This window comes from Nothobranchius furzeri, chromosome 16 (assembly GCF_043380555.1).
Source record: "Nothobranchius furzeri strain GRZ-AD chromosome 16, NfurGRZ-RIMD1, whole genome shotgun sequence".
Lineage (NCBI taxonomy): Eukaryota > Metazoa > Chordata > Actinopteri > Cyprinodontiformes > Nothobranchiidae > Nothobranchius > Nothobranchius furzeri.
In genome coordinates, this window is record NC_091756.1 from 27,480,760 (window position 1) to 27,501,850 (window position 21,091).

A 21,091-nucleotide genomic window follows, 5' to 3' on the forward strand; every position below is an offset into this window, starting at 1 on the left:
ACGGGCGGCCATTTTGCGTCTCCAATTGGCAGCCGCGGGGAAGCTCTGTGACTGGTCGGCTTCTGTCAGGAGGGATGAATAAAACACACTTCTGACCTTCAGAAACTTTTCACTGCCAGTGCATTCCGGGTTATTAGGCTGCCGAAACGCGTGATGAGGAGCAGCTTCTGGTAAAGGAACCCCAGTAGAGAAGGGCTAATTTGTCTCCTTTAATTGATCGGATGGGTCCGAGGAAAAGGAAGAACGAGGATGCTTTGGAGGATGAAAAAGAAGTTGATAACATCACCAAGAAGGAGGAAGCCGTGGAGGAGGAGAGAGGGGGGAGAAAAAGGAGTCGTGGGAATAAATACATTGGTGCTCATGTTGGAATCCAAGGTAGAAACCAGGCTGTGGACAGGGGCGTATCTAAAGAGGTCTAGAATGGGGCCATATAATCTTAGGGGAGCTCACAGTTTAATCATGTTTTGTGGTGTTTTAGACCCTGTACACATGGTTTTGCCTGTCAGCCACACGAAAGTCACCCCTCTGAACACAATTCTTTCTAAAACTCTGACCTGAGCGGACATTTGTCATCACTGGCGCGGCCGCCATGTTGGCGACATACGAGTTCTTGTTGCTTGTTACTACTGACAACAGCGCACTCAGTCTCATTCTTGCGGCTTAATTTAATCTATCATTAATTTAATCGGTTATATTACGCAACTATGGTAAATCGTTGCTGTGTTGTGGGGTGCAACATGTGATCGCCAAGGAAAATGGTGGAAAATAAGCTAACTTTTCACAGTTTTCTGGCTTGGAGGTATAACCACGGAGACCAAGTATTTATAAAAAAATCTCAACAGCTCACTTGGATTGCAGCTGGTAAGTTGCAGATGGTGTACGTTTTTTATGCATTGTTTCTTTCCTTCAACTACGACATGCACACACAGCACACAGATAGGCTACACACGCATAGACTAATGCGGGCACGCTGGCACACAACACACCTTCTCCTGCTACACTTCTTCTGTGGGATGGCAATTTTGATTGTTTTACTAGAAAAACCAGCAAATTAAACTTTTACCTCATCCGGACGTTTACATCCGCTCATACAAACAAGATGGCCCAAAATGTTCGTCATGCAGAGCTGCACCAGCAACAAGTTGTTGTCATTGCTCAGTCTTGGGTCTTTCATATGGATCCAAATCATTTATAATGCTGATGTTGTCCATGTGCCGGTCCCCAACGTCTTTATTTAATGTATCCTTGTATATTCAGCATCATTTAGGGATTTTAACATGTTTAATACTTCCTTCCTCCCAAATCGGCTTCTTTGCGATGTACTGTTTGTTTTCACTGTTTGTTTAGACTGTAAGGCCATCAATATGTCTGCACACGTCCCAGAATGCAACGCATAATCACGTGTGATCCAAGCCCTATTCTCTGTTGACAGCATTTGTCTGTGTATGTAAATAGACGGGCTTTAGGTTTCTCAACATTAGCGCTCTCTACTTAAATGCTCTAACATCACATGTGCAACCTGTGTTTATACTTACTAGCTAAACTTAAAGCTCAATTATTGCTCTATGTAGAAGACCACAGGTGAAAGATGACATTAAGGATGGTTATTACTAGGGATGTGTACTGGTGACATTTTGGCGATAAGATGCATATCACGATACAGGAGAGACTATACAATGTATCAAGATATATTGTGATACATTCAATCAGACACTATTAGCAATTTTTTTTACTGAAATTTTCTAAGGAAAATTCAATAAACAGTCCAAACTGACACTTAACATGTTTAACATGTGGTATCTGAACCATAAATGAGGGATTTACATTTCAATGGTGGAAACAAAACCCACTGCTGCCAACTGGCGGGCGGCATTTGAATTGCACCAAAAGAAAAGAAAATACACAAATGTTTGCATTAGGGCTGGGCAACATATTGAAAATGTATTGTTATCGAAATTTCTGCATCTTATCGAGATTTTTTTCCCATATCAATGCATTTTATAATACAATTGTGTTTAGGTTGGCAATGTTCATGTCTCTTTAAGAAGCGGTACCACTTTGAGTCATGTAAAAGTGTGACAGCCCCATCTAGTGGACAACTTTTGTTTCTTGGCATACCTAGGTTACCTAGTTTACCATAGTTATCGTCCATTTATCGTTATCGAGGTGAAATCCTCAATATATTGTGATATTGATTTTAGGCCATATTGCCCAGCCCTAGTTTGCATGTAAATTCTTCCAAAAATTAGAAACACAGCTTTTGAATATTGCTGTAAATCGCAGGAAAAAATATCACGATTACCATATAGATATTTTCTTACATCTCTAGTTATTACTAGCCACCTACCTATTCTACGTCCAAGAAATGTTTTTCGGCAAAGATTTTGGGGAACTTCTGCTACCTACTGGCTTGGTATACAAATGAATGTGGTTTCCAATGCACTGGATTTGTGTGTGTGTGTGTGTGTGTGTGTGTGTGTGTGTGTGTGTGTGTGTGTGTGTGTGTGTGTGTGTGTGTGTGTGTGTGTAATGAGGTGGTGTGGACGGACCCAAGTTTTTTCTCCTAGAGACCCCTAGCTATGTATGTGCATGGCCTTTGTGTGATCTTTATTGAAAAATCGATTGATGGTTGACCTTGCACCTTAGGTGGGATCTGGAAAGCAGTGGAGTCCTGTGTAGAGATGGGTGGGTACAGTTTTGCCCTGTTCCTGGGCTCTCAGCGGTCCTGGAAGAGGCCTGCACTGGACCAGAAAGCTGCAGAAAAGTTTCAGGAGCAACGTTGTCAGCATGGGTTTGATCCTGCGCACATCCTGCCTCATGGGTCCTACCTGATGAACTGCGGATCTCCTAAAGATGGTTTGTTAGACAGAGGTTTTTTCCTGGTAATTTCCCTTTTTTGCTGCAGCACAACGTCTCACTCTTTTACTGAAACAGATGTCTTTGAAAAGAGCCAGGCCTTGCTGGTGGACGAGCTCAACCGCTGCAGCCTCCTGGGCCTCAGTCTCTACAACTTCCATCCTGGATCCTCTTTGGGCACCATCACCACTGAGCAGTGTGTTGAGAAAATAGCTGGAGCTATAAACCATGCTCACCAGCAGACACCTTCTGTAGTCACAGGTACCATGAACTACCTCAGAAATACCCAGCAGCGATTGATCGTGTTTGTAGTTGACATTCTAGTATGGACACAGTTAGATATATTATGCAGCTCTAATATACTTAGCATCCTTAGTTTTACACAATATTTTAAAAAAATGAGTGGCCAAGATGATAAAGGAAAGTGCTTCATCCATCCATCCATTTTCATCCTCTTATTTAGGGTTGGGTCATGGGGCAGTAGCTTAAGGCCCAGACGTTCCTCTCCCCCAGCTACTTGGGCCAGCTCCTCTGGAGAAAGCTCATTTTGGCCGCTTGTATCTGCGATCTCATTCTTTTGGTCTGTTAATAGCCTGACACGTTTAGAATGCTGTCCCACAGTCAGTGTGCTACTATAATAATATAATAATGCTAAAATGCTCAGATGGGAATCATTTCTTGATTTATTTTGTTACATCCACAATGTTCTGTGTGTGAGGTTTACAATGTCAGAACACCTGCATGAGACACGGTGTTAATTACAATCTGGCAGGCACCACCTTCAGATTTCTCCAACACCGTTAAAAATGATCAAATACGGAACATATCGGCGTGCGCCAGGCCAGAGCGCTGAAGCTCGGCGCATTGTTATTATGAAGCTAGGGCACATGTGGAGGACACACACAAGCAAAATATACTTGTTTTCAATTGCATTTATTGTGCCCACTTACTTTTTCTTAGGCCCACCCACAAATGAGTTTCTGGCTACGCTAATGGTGACATATGACAGACTTCTCTGAGCTCCGCAGCCATTACACTTTTCACCCCGCGCACCCCCTAGCGGCAGCTCGCACTTAGGGAATCCCTGTTCTAAGGGTATAGAGATGGTCCAGTGTTCCACGGCCAGGACAAAAACCACATTGCTCTTCTTGAATCTTACAGACCCTCCTCTCCAGAACCCTGAATAGACCTTACCAAAGTGCTTTGTGTTTACATAAAGTGTCTTGGTGGCACATGTGTCTGTGCTGAGGATATATACTTACACAACTATTTCTGGTGATGAAATAGAGGTTTTTGTAGTTTGGACAACATTTTTAATAACTGAGCTGACACTGAAGTGAAACAATCCTGACTGTTGACTTTTTTAGCATTGTTAAGTGATGTTGATTACTGAAAAATACATCCAATGGGAAAACACCAACCATTTGGTGATATTTACTGAATAGATAGATGCTCCTCCTTTCTTTTAGGTAAAAGTTTGGACGGGCTCAAAAGGCTGAGGGGCAGCTTCCTGTGCGGCTGGTGAACTCCGGCCTTCGACTTGCTCTCTGCACTTTTAAATTGTTTTAATGTATTTTTAAAAAGGATATTTAAATACAATAAAGCAGACAAAACAAAGAAGCCCAAAATACAACAAATATGTTTTTTAAACAAACCCAGTAGTTGTTAATTAGTAATTCAGATGATTGCACTGTTATGCATATTAGTGATTTAACTTGTTCCAAAAGCAGTAGGATGCTTTGGTTCTCTACCCCTAAATGAAATCAGCACACCAGCAGTATCTGTGATAAAAAAGCTAAATAACATCATGTAAATGAATCTGAATATTGCTTATTGGAACGAACACACACACACACACACACACACACTTATATTGCTTTTCATGTGTCCAGTGTTGGAGAACATGAGTGGCCAGGGCAGCACGGTGGGAGGGAAGTTCTCTGAGCTGAAGAGCATCATCCACAAAGTGCGAGACCAGACTAGAGTGGGAGTGTGTCTGGATACCTGCCACGCCTTTGCAGCAGGTGAGAAATCCGCCAGCACTCGTCTCACAGCTGCATAAAAGAGCACCAATAGTCTGCAGTAAGATGGTAGGACCTTTTAGATGGGTTTTATCTATTTCTGGGGACTGTTTTTATTTTCCATACTTAATAGTATCCTGAAATTTTAACTGTTTTTAACTAGCTGTGTACCTTATACCTGTCCCCTATACTCTGTAGCACTTTGAGATTACTTCTGTAATGTAAAGCGCATTATAAATAAAATGTATTATTATTATTATTAGGAAATGCACACGGTGGTTGTTAAAATGGGTTTTGGATGTTACGGACTTCGACGGAAAGCGTATGAACTACTGTCGCAGACTAGACTAGTGAACTAGACCAAGTTCTTGCTTTGCAAAGTTTGGTCTAGGAACGCTCCATTGGAGCCTCCGCAGCCCCTAGCAGCATTCTGGCTGGCCAATCACAGCTCTCTAGAGAGGTTTCAAACTGATAGAGCGCTGTGATTGGTCCACAATGGTGGAATCACAGCTCTCCACCGACTTTGTGGGCCAATCACAGCGCTCCATTGGCTTTGTGGGCCAATCAAGGCTCTCTATTTGTCTGGTGGGTGGGATGACGGAGTGGAACAACATGGCGACAGCTCATTTGAAATGGCTTTTTGGGCGTGGGATTTATTAGAATCAAGGGCAGATAGATGTATTAAAGTCCTTTAATTAGAAAAAGTATGTATTTTACCTTCTTCTTCATTGCAGTGAGTACGTCACGTTGTTCATTGTCCAGTAGAATGCAGACGACAGTAGAACCCGCCCCACAACTGAGATGAATCCACTTTATAACTGGCCCTTGTGTTAGCATATCAATCCAGTCAGACCCACTCTTGGTTGCAGTAAACTGAAGCTTTCTAAAGAGAGAGTCACTCATAACTTTTATACAGAATCTCATTTTATAAATGTCCTGTCACATTATTGCTCCCCTGTGCCTTGAGTTTTTCCTTAATTGTGTCCACCTGCCTCTTGTTACCTGATTACCCATTCCAGTGTGTATATAAGCCTTGTGTGTTGCTTGTAGTTTTGTCGGTTCGTACTCGTTACATGTCAGTTTATGTTCACATCCGTCTACCCTGTTGTGTCTGCACTCCTGACCATTAAAAGGAACCAAATGTCTGCTGTTGTCTGGCCTGGGTTGATTTACCTGCCTGAAGGATCCGCTCTTCCTCCCTCACCTTCCCTCCACATCGTGACAGAACGAACCGACCAAAAGGATCCTGCAGTGAGTTGCCCAGGTCTTCTGGGGATTTCCTGTGCTCAAGATTGAGGAGGACGCGACGCTCGATCGGTGCATCCACAACTCTCCGGGTGGTCGATCTGGTTGTTCTCCTCATCTCCATCTGCTGTTGGCGCTGCTGGCCAGGCACAGCGTAACCTGGCGCCACCTCTGTGTTCCTGGTGGGTCAGGCTTCGAGGTGCTGCGTCTTCGCCTTCTGGGTCTGCGCTTTCAGTGCGGTGTCTCTCCTCTGGATGCCTCCTCTCCTTCTGGTGGGTCGGAGGGGCGTTACGCCGCTGCTGCTGGATTTCCCCATGCCTACTTGTCCTCCTGCTGCTCCTCTGGCTACCTTCGTTACAGCTGGTTAGCGGAGGTTCCTGCTTTGCCCCGCTTGAGAGATCCTGTCTTTCGAGTTTGTATTCCTGTGCTCCTGGTTCCAGTGGTCTCGAATCCCTGTGGCTTTGCCCCGCCCTTGGACGCTGGTCCCCTGACTCTCAGTGACTTTGGTGACTTGTGTTTTTGTGTTGCCCGTGAGCGGGTGCTGCTGGGCGTCAGGAGCCGCCCTTGAGAAGGGGGTAATGTCACATTATTGCTCCCCCTGTGCCTTGAGTTTTTCCTTAATTGTGTCCACCTGCCTCTTGTTACCTGATTACCCATTCCAGTGTGTATATAAGCCTTGTGTGTTGCTTGTAGTTTTGTCGGTTCGTACTCGTTACATGTCAGTTTATGTTCACATCCGTCTACCCTGTTGTGTCTGCACTCCTGACCATTAAAAGGAACCAAATGTCTGCTGTTGTCTGGCCTGGGTTGATTTACCTGCCTGAAGGATCCGCTCTTCCTCCCTCACCTTCCCTCCACATCGTGACATGTCCAGACTATTAGTTTAATTGGGGTGTGTGTTTTTGTGGTGAAACATTCTTGTTCTGATCAGGGTACGACCTGGCTGCAGAGGGAGGAGTGACAGCCATGCTGGATGAGTTTGATCAGGAAGTCGGACTTCACTATCTCAGAGCAATCCACCTGAACGATTCCAAAGGTACAGGCTGGACTTGGCCACGCAGAGTGTCGGCTACAGATTAATGACAGGCTTTATCACTTTGTGTGTGCGTCTGCAGGTAAGCTTGGCTGTCACCTAGATCGGCATGAAGATATTGGTAAGGGCAACATTGGAATCTCTGCATTTCGAGACATTGTCAATGAACCCAGACTGGACAACATCCCTCTGATCCTGGAGACCCCTGGACGGTGCGATAGCTGCAGAATAAAACAACCACATTCCTCATATCCTCAGTTTTCATGTGCATTTTTTACATATCTGTTTCTTTATTCCTTGCAGGCCGGGATTTGAATATCCGGAGCAAATAGAGCTCCTGTATTCCCTCTGTGAGACCAAGTAAAGCTGCTTTATTAAAAGAAACGGACGTCACACAAATGTGATGAAGCACACTGAGGACACTTTTCTAAATGAAAAGATGTTTTTTTTTTCTTTGAGCTAAATAATAAATGTTTTGGTAAAACGTTTTCACACTTTTCAGTCATGCTGTTTACTTTTGGGCCACAAGGGGGCACCAGAAAACCACAAGTAAACTTGATATTCCAATACCTGCTTCAAGAAGTCACTTCTCTAATTCTCACATTAACTAAAATAATCCTTCCTGAGCTTAATTAGGTGGCTAAGTCTACGATGGATACTTGGGTGTTTTCATACGGGTTTGTAATGATTTCACAGATCTAATTAGACTCCATTCGCCCACCACCGAAGGCTTTACTATAATGTTTTTGCCCGTGAGTGTTTGTAAACTAAATGTCTCATGAACCATCAAGTGGATTTTGAGGAATTTCTCTCAAAGTAATGATTAGATGTTTAACTACAGAACTTTCAGAGTGGATCCACCACAGCTAACTGATGCCAGCAGCTACATTAAATGCTTCTCAGTTCTACAGACACTGAGCTAGCAGCTGGTGTGATGGTAGTTCGGTCTTTCCTACACATACGAGATCTTTGTACTGTGGGAGACTAATCCTCAGGAGGTCTTTCATGTTCGAATGTGTTGACGTGAACATAAAACATTCAGGAGTTATGCAAGCCTCTGCCACACGCTACAGATGACGTGGTGAATCATGAACGTTTCCTCTGACGTTTGCTGTGAATCCTGATGTGTGTGGCCGTGTTGACCTACAGTGGGTCCTTTGGTGGGTGGGGTGATGTTTTCATGGACTAGGCTGGTTCCTGCTCATCTCACCGATTGGCTGGTTTAAATTCAGAGATTTGCGCTCAGGCTGATGGCGGATAAAGGACAGAAACACCCTGTAGTGACCTATGTAGGTCTCACTGAAGGCCTGTAACACCACGGAACCACCCCACTAGCCTTTATAGCAGTTGTCGCCCCCTAGGGGGGGGGGGACTGGTTATTTGACACCTACTCTTTCACCCTGTGGTGCAAATAAACTCACACAGAGAAAGTATTTTGTAACTCTTCAGTTTACCATGAAAAAGACCAGATGTTTTTATTTTCAGTCCCCATCAGATGCATCACATCTTTGTTTCCTGTTCTGCTTGCAGCTTCATCTGAATCCACTAACCCACTCAACACGACACCCCCACAAGCCTCGCTCTCTCCCTTTATTCCATGCACAGGTCCAGACATAATGTCTGTCAGTGTGTGGCGTTCACAGAGACAGGAAGTGGAGGTGCCTGGCTGAAGAATGTCTCGCTCTCAGGTCCCACCCACAGGAAATGCCTGTCCAGCCTGTTTGATGAAAAGACGTCTTCTGTTGGTGGAGTTGAGCTCAGGGTGGAGGAACGGGTGGAGGGTGTATGTGTGCTCTGCTGCGTGGATAAACATGTTGTCTGATGGGTTTCAGAGGCGCTGTGGTGATCTGTTAGGGTCAGGGGTCACGACCCAGGGAAGCTGGAGACTGAACAGGGAACGTGCGGTCTTAAACTTGACACGAGTTGTTTTTGGGAGGAGGGCTGTGAAGGAAAACTGACTGAACTTTAAAATGCATTGCTTGGTTCTTTTTTAACAGCAAATTTTTTGTTTTTACCACCAGAATGAACGTACGAAACATGAACTTCAAAATGTTTCTTCTATTATCTAAATATCCTGAGATGTGTGTGGATCTGTCATGTGTCATGAGCTGTTTCCACTGCAGCTGCAGCCCACAGATTTAATTACCTCTAATACCATTAAGTGTCCTTCATTAGAAGCTCATAGTGCACGTTTAAACATCCAGGTGTTTCTCTCAGAAATAAGCTTCAGTTCTCATACTTTTCTGAATCCTTACAGTTTTGCAGTTTCACCATAAATAATCATGCTCTTAAATAGAGATGAAGACATGTCTGTGGGTACAGACTACCATCAAGTTTTCATTTTGTTTTATTGCAGCCGTTTGCTAAAATAATTACAATCATTTTTTTCCTTGTTAATGTTCACACAGCACCCCATGCTGACAGAAAAACAGAAGTTTTGAAATTTCTGCGGAAGTATTAAAAAAAGACTAACTGAAATATCACATGGTCCTAAGTATTCAGACCCTTCGCTGTGATTCATATGTTTAACTCGGGTGCTTTACATTTCTTCTGATGACCTTTGAGATGGTCCTACCGTCATTGGAGTCCAGTTGTGATTGATTACACTGACTGGACTTTATGGCAGAATGACCCGTCAGAAGCCTCCCCTCAGTGCAAGACACATGAAAGCCAGCATAGAGCTTGCTAAAAGACATCTGAAGAACCCTGAGATGGTGAGAAATTAAATGTTATGGTCTGATGAGACCAAGATACAATGTTTTGGCCTTAATTCTAAGTGGTATGTGTGGAGAAAACCAGGCACTGTTCGTCACTTGTCCAATACAATCCCCACAGTAAAGCATGGTGGTGGCAGCATCTTGCTGTGGGGGGACAGAATGACAGTTGTAATCGAAACGATGAATGCGGCCAAGTACAGGGATCTCCTGGACAAGAACCTTCTTCAGAGTGCTCAGGACCTCAGACTGGGCCGAAGGTTTACCTTCCAACATGACAATGATCCTAAAGCACACAGCTAAAATAACAGGAGTGGCTTCACGGCAACTCTCTGACTGTTCTTGAATGGCCCAGCCAGAGCCCTGACTTAAACCACAGTGAGCATCTCTGGAGAAACCTAACAATGGCTGTCCACCAACGTTCACCATCCAACCTGACCGAACTGGAGAGGATCTGCAAGGAGGAATGACAGAGGATCCCCAAATTCAGGTGTAAGAAACTTGTTGCATCGTTACCAGTAAGACTCACGGCTGTGTTAGCTCAAAAGGGCGCTTCTCCTACTGAGCAAAGGGTCTGAGTACTTAGGACCATGTGAAATTTCAGTTTTTCTTTTTTAATAAATCTGCATATAAACTTCTGTGTATTTCTGTCAATATGAGGTGCTGTGTGTTCGCTAATAAGGAAAAAATGAATTTAACGGATTTTAGCAAATGGCTGCAATGTGACAACATTTTGCGGGGGTCTGATTACTTTCTGTACCCACTGTAGTGTCTGTTCTGGTTCTCCAATTATTTTTTTGTTTAGTTATATTAGTATCTCAGTTTCTTCACAAACCAAATGCAGATGGAACAGGTTCCATCAGTAGATGCTAGAACAGTTCTCCAACGTGTGACTGTGTTGTTGAAATCATATTCATAATGTAACACATGACTGCAGCCTTCTTTACATTTTTAATCATAATTGTCTATTTTTTGCTCATTTAAAATATATTTTGAATCATTTTCTAAAATTTTTTTATATTTTATTTTATTTTTTTGTTTTTGTGAAGCATCCCATGATTTTTATCTTGAGAGGCGCTATAGAAAAGATATTTTCTTCTTCATCATCATCTTCTTCTTCTTCTTCTAAAACATGCAGAAAATGTGCTGGAAGCAGACTGCAGCATCATGTATGTCAACTCAACAGGTTGGGGCCACCAGTCTGAAGTTGCAAATGTGGTATTGTGGCCACAGGGGGCAGCATGGGCTGGGTGGCCTGTCATTAACCCTGTAGTCATTTTAGCACATACTGGCTCAAGAAATGGATTTAAAAATACAAAAAACTTGCATAGTATGGCTTTAACTGATATGACATCCAGGAGGTTGGAGTTGTGTCAAGACAGCAGCAATGCACTTTTTTTCTAGGCTGATCTCAGACTGGCAGTTAGCTCATCAATCTTGTAAGATTAAATCTCCATTCCTCCAAAATAAGACCCAACAGAAAGTCATCTACAACAGAAGGGTAATTATTTACACCTTTTCCACAGAAACGCCTGTGAAACAGCCTGTACATCATGTAAAATGAAGTGTCCACAGGCTGTTACAGAAACACCCGTGTTAACAACAAACTCAGATTCTGTATCAGTGCGATTACGGTGCTGTAAAACCGGCAGATCTAAGCCCACAAAGCTGTAGGAGTGAAGACATATCCTGCTGTGAGGCATGAATGTACAGAGGGAAGTTCTGACTTAGAGCTGCTGGATTACTTAGTGGTGATGACAGTTTTAAAAAGAAGAGCTCGAAAGGAGGAGGCTTTACATGACAGCTGACGACACTTGAGGTGGTTCCTTAAACGCTGTCTAGTCCATGACTTTGACTCAAACAGTGAATAAAATGATGAGGATCCAGAGTCCAAGCCAGGGCTGGGTTAAAGCATCAAATCAGAGCTGGTAGACAAAAATAGTCTAAATAAATCCCAAACCAATCTCTTTCTGATGCACAGCTCCTCAGGTTTAACTTTTAAAGCAAAGCATATGTCCAAATTATTTTTTTAAAGAACACGATTTATCTAATGGGTCATTCAGGTATGGAACATGGAGCTAGCTCTGGCTGCAAATCGCTTGGACAACAGGAGATTTATTTAGACTTAAACTGTCAAAGGCAAGCAGAGTTAAAGTCAGCAGAGACAGATGGGGGAGAAATGAAAGAAAAATAGGCTGTATGCGTGGCTTTTCTGTTCCAGTGTGTCTTAAATTTTGGGCTGAGCCAAAACTCCTTTAACCATCTGATCACCACAGCCTGAGTGCTTCATCCGCCTGGTTCTCTGCACATGTGCCACACAGCAACACTCAAGTCCCTTTAGGCTTTCAAACTTACACACACTCTCACAAGTGTTCAGGAGAAACGGGAGCTTCAGATCAGGGTTGACTCAACTCCTTCTCTCTCAGCAAATCTCTTATTTTGGCACCTCAGCAGCAGTGCAGACATCACACCCCGCCTTTAAGATAAGGCATTTCATTCCCCTCTGTGAGAGAAAGTGTGTGTCTGCAGGCTATTTGTATTTTAACCGAGCAAGCTTTTGTGGCCTTAGCTGGAGCGGTGTAATGAGTGAGCAGAGGGACTGTAAACAGACCCGCTGAAACAGGGGAGGTTTAGGACCAGTGAAAAATCTAGAAATCAACAGTTTGCAGAGGAAATGTCTCCTCAGAGGTCTCAGATCTACAACACAGGAGATGTGCTGGAGATGGTTTTTCCCTCTCGTCTCCCCCGTCCGATCCCTCTCTTCCCGTTGGCTCAGGAAAAGGAATGCTACCCAGCGGTGGCTGGGCATCAGGCCACGAGGAGACAGGCCGTCACAGCAAAGCAGGAGGGAGAGAGAGAGGAGTAACAAAGAGATCCTGAAACACACAAACTAAAAAATGGATGTCACCAAAGAGAATATTTAATTCATTGTATGGTCTTGATTCGGAATCAATCAATCAATCAGATTTATTTATAAAGCGCTTTTCAAACAAAGTGTACTCAAGGTGCTTTACAAAATGACCCCAGGAAAAGGTTAGAATGCCTTCTCTGGGTCAGAGGTGAGGTCCTGCCTCAGGTGGAGGAGTTTAAGTATCTCGGGGTCTTGTTTATGAGTGAGATTGATAGGTGGATTGGTGCTGCATCTGCCGTGATGTGGGCGTTGTACCCAAGCCCCCACAACGCGGCTCTAAAATTGGGCCCAACTCGGAAGTACCAAAAAATGCAGTTCCACCCTCATCCACTGGGGGCTGGTGTCAGAAGCGAGCAAATTCTCATTGACTCCCATGTTAAAAATACCAATTTCACAGCAGAAATAAACATGTTTACAGCCTGGTACCAAAACATGTTTTTGGTTTAAATGATCTAGTTTACACTCATGACAACTCTGAGGGGGGTGAATTTTTTTCTCACTCTTCTGTTTAAGTAAAAGCCTAAAATTCTGTATAATTAATGAGCATCAGACCCACGTGACCACAGGGCTAGCTCGTGGAAAGGCCTCAGTAAAGCCTCGGTCTGGCTTGGAAACTGCTCTGGGATTTTGAGTCTCTGTGTTTGTGTATTCTTGTTTGGATATTTTTGTGCAATTGTTGGACAAAATGACTTGCTGTGGCATTAATTGCACTGATTGAGCGTCCAAGGAGTCTCCACTTCATTTTTTTCGGTAAGTAAAATTATATTTATGTATTTTAGGTCACTGCCGAGCTGAGCTTAGATTTTAACATGTACTGTTTAACCATGAAATTGAAATGTAATAGGGTAAAACCCAGTGCATTTAACATAATGCTGCACTTTAGAAAATGGGTTGAAATATAACATGTTGGTGGAGCTGGGTTCCGACTATCGGCTTATGGAGCTCTCGGTAGACGGATGTTTTCCACCCGTTCTCGCCTCCCTGCAGCCCGGTGCATCTCTGTCTGATCGTGGCTTCTGTCTGCTGCGCGGGTTGCCGGCTTGTGGAGCTCTGGGATGGAAACCTTTCCATCCGGTTCTCCCCAGCGGCAGCTCTGTGCATCTCAGATTGCAGCGGCGCTTGTCTGCTGCGCGGGCTGCCGGCTTGTGGAGGTCTCGGAGACCTCTGTGTTCCACCCGGTTTTACCCAGCGGTCAGCCCGGTGTATCTCTGACTCAGAAGCTCTGGTGTTGTGCACAGTTAACTCCGGTTGTAGCTAGATTGCTACCTCCGTTAGCTTAGCTACCACCTCCGCATTAGGTTTGGGTTAGCTTCAGGTTAGCTTGTAGCTAGTTTGACCGGTTGTCGTCAGTTGATCCCAGCCTTACAGCCCCACCCTCAGCTCCACCTCTCTTCCCTTTTTTGGAATTGTCTGGGCTTGACGGAACCTGTGACACGGTCAAAATGGCAGTGGTGGTCACCTCCCATTTTAGTACCAAGTTACACCTGACCGCAACGGTTTAAATTGTGTAGAAATAAATTTCTTTACTATTTTAAACCTGACTCTCGCTTTCCTTGGAGTTAATATGAAGTGTCACTTAATCCCTGCAATAAAAAGTTCCGATCTTCTGGTTAAAATAGTCAAAGTTCCATCAGATTGATATTTCATAATTCTATGGAATCTCATAATTTATGGTTCATAAATAAGATGTAAACGATTCATTCTTTACAGTGGTTCCTGATGACATATCTCCTAGGCAACCGGGGTGGGGCCAAGACATCAAGGCGAGGTTCCTTGGCATTGAGAAACACCCTCAGACCCACTCCCATGTATTTTAGACCCAATTTTTATGGTTATATGTTAGGGAGCTGCCAAGATTTTTCAACAACCATCATTTAAGTAATTTTCAACAGCATTTTGATGGATATTTCCAGAGATTTTTGGTAAAAACTACCCATTTTCTCTTTAAACATATTAAGACAAGTACACACACACACACACACACACACACACACACACACACACACACACACACACACGCACACAGGCCCTAACCCAGACCAGCGGATGAACTAAGTAAACACACAGACGTGTTTATATAAGCATCACTGTTATGGTGCCTTCAAACTCACAGACTCAGACAAAAGGCTTCATATTCTCAGGTTCAGCACAGAAGACAGCACCGCTCTGCCACATACCATCAGGTCTGTAAATATCACACCGTCCTCTGGATCTTTTACTTCCTCTGACAGCTTGCGTGAGTCTATCTGAGGCTGGGTTTCACCTGTTGACCTGTGACATGACATGGTCTAGGTCACGGGACTAGACTTGGACATGAAGCTGAAAACACATTTTTTTTACTATCTAAACCATTCTATTCAAATTGAAATTCAAAAATACTCTAATAGTCCCAGAGGAAAATTGATTAAATTATTTAAATTAAATTAATGAATTAAACTAGTAACTAAACACCCCATCACACCTCTGCATGTCTGAGTCGACTAACATCTAATTTATTTGAGTCACCCACTTGATGAGTCTGATCTACAAAAATCCTCTAAATGAAATAACTGTCATAGATGCTTCCTGTAAGAATCGTAGAACCCCCCAAGGTGCTTTACAACACAGCAGCCACACAAACACACACACACACGCACGCACACACGCACCCACGCACGCACGCACACACACACACACACGCACTGGTGATGATGAGCCACAATATAGACATTGAAACCAAGATTCCCCACAAACAGCATACACATGGAGCCTGAGGAGCAGATCCATGGGAGAACTGTTATTGTCCCTCCTGAGGAAAGGCAGGTGGATTTAGGGTTCCAGCCTAGGGATAATTTGGCATGATGTAACCCTCAACAGAAGGGTGGAACACTGTTAACGTGAAAAGAGACTCGTCTTCCCTAATCTGCCTCTCTTAGTTCTCCTGCAGGTTAGCATTCATGCTATCTTCGTGTTTCTTTCCTGTTTGAGCTTTGCAGCAACATAAAGTGTAGCCTTACAATAGCCCATTGTCTCGTCTCTCCTCCACGCTTCCTGCCTGGTCAGAATTCACGGAAATAAGGACACAGTGCAAACAAACAACGGCGGCTACAGCTCCCCACCCACTGCCAGGATCTTCAGGAGGAACCCGGCTTCGGCTCAAGGGGTGGGGTGGTAGCGTTCCTGTTAGGAAACCAATCCACGTCATGTCCCCCTTCAACAACCAACATCTACAGTGTGCTCGTGTGTGCACTTCAGCGTGTGTGAAAGTAGTGTGATGAGGAGGTGGTGAACGATTGGCTGTGCTGGGGATTTCCACCAGAGGTCTTTGTATCAACAAGTGTGATTTCACCCACAGGGGGTTGGTTTCTTTTGTTGGGAAGGTGGGTTTAGCAGATTTTAAATACAGTACCTTTAAGAAGTCTTGTTTTAAAATATAAGCTTCGTTAAAGAGCAAGTTCACTGAAAAACAAATTTTAAATGACTGACTGAAAAACAACCACTCAAATGCTTTTCTACCCATATTTCCTGCACTAAGTATTAGCATTAGCATTCATGGACTCAGCCATCTTGGCCTGTGACAGGAAAGGCTGTGTTGATTTAGCATCCAGGAGAGAGCAGAGCACGTCTCGGCTGGTAGATGCTAACCATTAGCATTAGCAAATCTCAAGGATGTCAGTATTATTTTAACATAGCTGAGGTCAGTAACCATAACCATATAAGAATAATGTTTCATTACAATACGCACAATGTATTTAGGCCTTAGCACCACCTGAGCCTGGTTCAAACCCCACAGCCTACCAGAGTATCGTTGCTAACCATGTCCATCCCCACAGTGGACCCATCTTCTGATGGCTATCTGCAGAAACCTGTTCTGTGTCGTTTGAGGGCAAGCTGAGTTTATTTACTTATGAATTGTATGTGTTTATGTGTGCCTCTTTGTATATCATCTGTTTCTGAGTTCTGGTAATTGCCAACCTTGTTCATGTTTATTTTCCGTCAGATGAACAGACAACTGTGTGAATGTGTTTCTGGTGTTTACTGAAATGCTAAATGAGGTATTAAACAATGAGGCTTTTATTTTGGTAATTTGAACCTGATTGCCCAGCAGACATGCATTTGTACAATATTTCAGCTCTACAAATATACAAAGCCCAGAAAACACAAGCCCACATGGAGAAGGACTCTTGCAAACTGGAGGGAGAAAAGCTCTGATTAGGAAACAGTTTGAGTTAAAAACGAGACATGTGGGATCTTTTTTTCCTGCCACTTAAGTGGTAAAACAGTCACTCCTGAACACATAATTCAGTCTGAAAAAAACGAGCACCTGCATCCACTTCAGACTCCCAAGACAGACGTTTGGTTTCGGGCTCTTGAAAAACTCAGTAGCTGCTGTTATTTTAGGAGTGAAATTAGCAGCCGGACTGCAGAAGTCCTAATTTAAACCAGTCTGGCCACTGGGGAGAGGACTGGGCCACGGAAAAACAAATGTACTCACTGGCACTCAATTTACATTTTTATGCACATCAGCAGGAGGACGATGTTAGACTTAATTAAGTGTATCAAGTCTGGTTCAGGTGGAGAGTTTATAAAACAGTCTGCTGGAAAGAAAACCTCCACATCACCCAAAACTCACACTAAAATCACTCAGCCACCCAAAATCACCAAAAGCTAATTTTGCTCCATTTAGGAAGGACTGTTGGTTGAATGGAAATGTCATAGTTCATAGTTTATGGGTAAAGAACCAGATTAAACTAACTAACTAATTAACACTGTTGGCACCATTTAAAGAGACAGTTTCAACTGTTTTTATTTAACAGGGTTGTCAGAAAAAACATTTTGATGATTATTTCTGATTATAATCGGTTACTCTGAGTTTTTCATGCAGGCTGAACATGAAAATCGTCTCCTACATCTATCTCCCGCATTAGCTTCTGATAGAAAATAGACAGCGAAATGCTAGGATTTGAAAATCCTCACGCTGTGATGTCACACTGTGAATTTGCATTCACGGCCTCACCCATATTGGCTTGTGCCCACCCACAGGAGGGCTTTTTGTAATTTTTCATGCAGCGAGGAGAGAGAGCGGAGTGTCTTAGTGATAGTGACTTTGCAACATGGCTGAACACGTTCCGTTAGCCAATTAGAAGCAAGGTGTGTGCATATCATTAATAATAATGAGCAATCCTGCTGTTTTCAGCCCACCTCTGCACCAGCAAATTGCAGCATCTAAGAACAGGAGCATCAAAGCTTTTTTTAAAAAAAAAGACTCATAAGGCAGCGATTTACACTAGAGAACCCTGCAAATGTACTGAATAAACCACACATTTAAACTCTTAAACCACATTATTTTTTGCATTCAGTAACTGACATGGTAACAGATGTATGTATGTGAGACACCAAAGGGATGAAAAACTTTGAGCTTTTTATGTAGGTGTGAATCATCATGGACTAAATTTGCTGGAAGATTTTGACAACGGCGTAAAAGAACCCTGATAAAACGGTTGGTGGCGATTGAAATCGTTGGCACACACAAGTATTTACACAGAAATACTTATTAGTTTGTTTTTGGTTGAAACTTTACAGAATCTCCATTGATGCTTGTTTTTTTAACCTTTCTGCCGTTCAAAAGGAAAATGTATCAAACAGGAATCAAGAGTTGTATTTACATCCATACTCATGAAAAACTGTTCCACCAGATGATCAGACAGCATCCTTTAAGCGACTCCTGAGACCATGTGGGAGGAGCCACGGAGAACACGAGCCACAGACATGATGTCTGAAGCCAGAAAAGCAGCGCAGAGACTCGCCAACACCAACGTTCTGTCTGTTTGTCATGCACCCAGGTATGAAGCAGCAGAGAATATTTGAGTTAGATCAAGTGAAATAAATATATTTTCAGAGTAATTTCTGGTGCTCAGAAGGAATATTTGTAGCTACAAAGCCAAAAAGGTAGGCGTGTCAATTCGGTGCTGGAAGGGAAAATCTGTGGGCTCTTTTCCCTTCGTGTGCCCCCCGCCAGACCCCTGCTGCCCTTTGTTCTTTCTCCCCAACATTCATCACAAGCAAAACATCAACAGCGGCTCCTGTCACAAAGGAACAACGGCACAGACACAACTCCTGTGTTATGAGCAGGTGAGGGAGAGAGCTCAGAGACAGAAAGGTGAGTTTACAGGTGAGGGGTCAGTGTGTGGCTGTTTATCTCTGGTGAAACGACTGAAGATGGAGGTTACTTTTACTCCCATTAGACTACTACACACACACACACACACACACACACACACACACACACACACACTCACACACACACACACACACACACACACACACACACACACACACACACACACACACACACACACACACACACACACACACACACACACACACACACAGAGAGAGCTGGAAGGGTTTGGACGTTTGTGACTCAGAGTGGACCACAGCCTACGAACTTGTGTGAGCTCCTCACCCGGTGTGGTAATCACCCTGGAATGATGAAAGTTTCTGACTTTAAATAAATCAGTAACTAACAAACAAGATCTGGCTGGAACATAAGGTCAAAACCCGAAGGTGGCGAGGCGTCAAAACTCACAAACCCGAGTCTCGTCAAGATTCAAGCGAGACGAGAACAAGTCGTGGGAGAGTTGGGAGAAGGAAAAGGGAGAGGGTTAAATCAAGAGAAAGAGAAACAGAGGGGGAGATTTTGAAAAAAAACCACTAAATTTGTAATCTTGCCTCCCTTAAGGGACACAGCTCTGAGCAGCCTCGAAACGCTGGCAAGCTTTTTCAGAACAAATATGTGACATATGTTTATCCTGGGATGCAGAGCAGGAGACAAGGAGAGGAGGGATTGGGGATGGGGAGATGGATGAGAGAATATGATGTAAGTATTAAGAGGAGGCAGGAGAGACATGAGATGCTTGGGAAAGCTTCTAATAAAAGGTTTATAAAATCGACAGCACTAATATGTTGTAACAGCCAACAAGTCACCCAGAGGTTAGGAGGGGTGGAGAACATGGACACGGCTGATGATGGACAATTCTAAAGCTGATTTGAGCCTCATAAAAACCCCAGACTAAAGCACTGACTGACTGTAGATAACGTATCTGCTAGAATAACACAAATCCAAAGAAGGTTTTTTGGGTTCTTTCCTAAAACATGGTTGGTAGTTTAAATTCCCACATAAGCTAGCAGTTACCCACGCTGCTCTGAACCCCACCTCACCACACACACTGCTGTAATCAAGTATTTAAAGTGTTTTACAGAGTTTCCTATTTCAATATCAGAGAAACGCAACCTGAACAAAAACAAAGTGCAGTTTACAAATAATTTCATTTATTGAGGGAAAGTGATCATACCAAACTGAAGCTATAAAGTTTTTCACCTCCTTGGATGAGGCAACAAGATCTCAAAAAGCAACACATCGGTTCTAGAAAACGTGAGCAACAAAGGAGACCGTAAACATCGGCAGCCCTGCAGGCCTCGCCTGGTGGAGGAAGATCAGAGGTCATGGGTCAACAGTAAAAAAAGAGCTTTATAGCCAATCTCATTTAAAAAGTCTGGATGACGATTCAGAGTGACTCCGTTAAACCCATCGGTGAGCTGTTAGTTGCTGGCTTAGCTGAATGAACTCAGCAAATCTTTAACACTTCATCAACACTTCTTGCCAGGAGAGTGTGGGCAAAGGCGACAACAGGAGGCAGACCAAATCTAGAGCACACATAAACGGTCTGGAACAGTTCTGAGCTCTAGTTTCTCCTGGGTCACATCAAAGGACCACCACCAGTAACATCTGCTTCACAAGCAGGATAGTTCTTATCCATGCGTCTTTGTAATAGTAGATTGAGGACATTTGCTATTATAGACATTTAACTTTAAACACAAGAGAAGCTGAATCTTCTTAAAACAAAACATGCTTAACCCTCCCACTGTCCTAATGGGTGTGACCCCGCCAGGAAAGTTGACCATTGATGGTTGATGGTTTATCCCTTGGGTCCATGTGGCAGGGGTGAGGAGTGAGCACCACCTCACCCCTGCCATGTGAACCTCAAGGGATAAACATCAATCCTGCTCAATGGTCAACTTTCCTGGCGGGGTCACACCCATTAGGACAGTGGGAGGGTTAAAAAGAAGAAGAAGAAAGCTGCACAGCAACACATTTGAACTTCTTTTGTGCAATAACTGACTATTTGTCAATTTGATGCACATTCATAGGATGCCTGAATTCATCCTAATCCCTATGTAATATTTTAATTGTCTTTAGTTTGAGATTACTTAACCTGGTCTATGCAGTCTGGCTTGTGTCCATGTAAGGCTGACACATACTTGTATTGTG

The 21,091-nt window shown here is 43.5% G+C and overlaps 1 protein-coding gene across 1 annotated transcript; it reads left to right on the top strand.

Annotated features, from left to right (window-relative positions):
• Positions 1-15: 15 nt before the first annotated feature.
• Positions 16-7,643, top strand: si:ch211-141o9.10 (probable endonuclease 4). The gene is made up of 7 exons (XM_015963679.3): positions 16-375; positions 2,647-2,856; positions 2,935-3,117; positions 4,749-4,880; positions 7,054-7,158; positions 7,238-7,367; positions 7,459-7,643. Exons 1-7 carry the CDS (start codon positions 222-224, stop codon positions 7,517-7,519), a joined length of 975 nt encoding a protein of 324 aa, XP_015819165.1. The 5' UTR covers positions 16-221; the 3' UTR covers positions 7,520-7,643.
• Positions 7,644-21,091: the final 13,448 nt, after the last annotated feature.

What these genes read in the sequence shown, in the direction of transcription:
- si:ch211-141o9.10 (XM_015963679.3), top strand. Translation starts at nt 222, where the DNA reads ATGGGTCCGAGGAAAAGGAAGAACGAGGATGCTTTGGAGGATGAAAAA. An exon ending in CTGCGGATCTCCTAAAGATG is followed by an intron (nt 2,857 to 2,934) that starts GTTTGTTAGACA and finishes TTACTGAAACAG; the next exon opens with ATGTCTTTGAAAAGAGCCAG. An exon ending in CCACCTGAACGATTCCAAAG is followed by an intron (nt 7,159 to 7,237) that starts GTACAGGCTGGA and finishes GTGCGTCTGCAG; the next exon opens with GTAAGCTTGGCTGTCACCTA.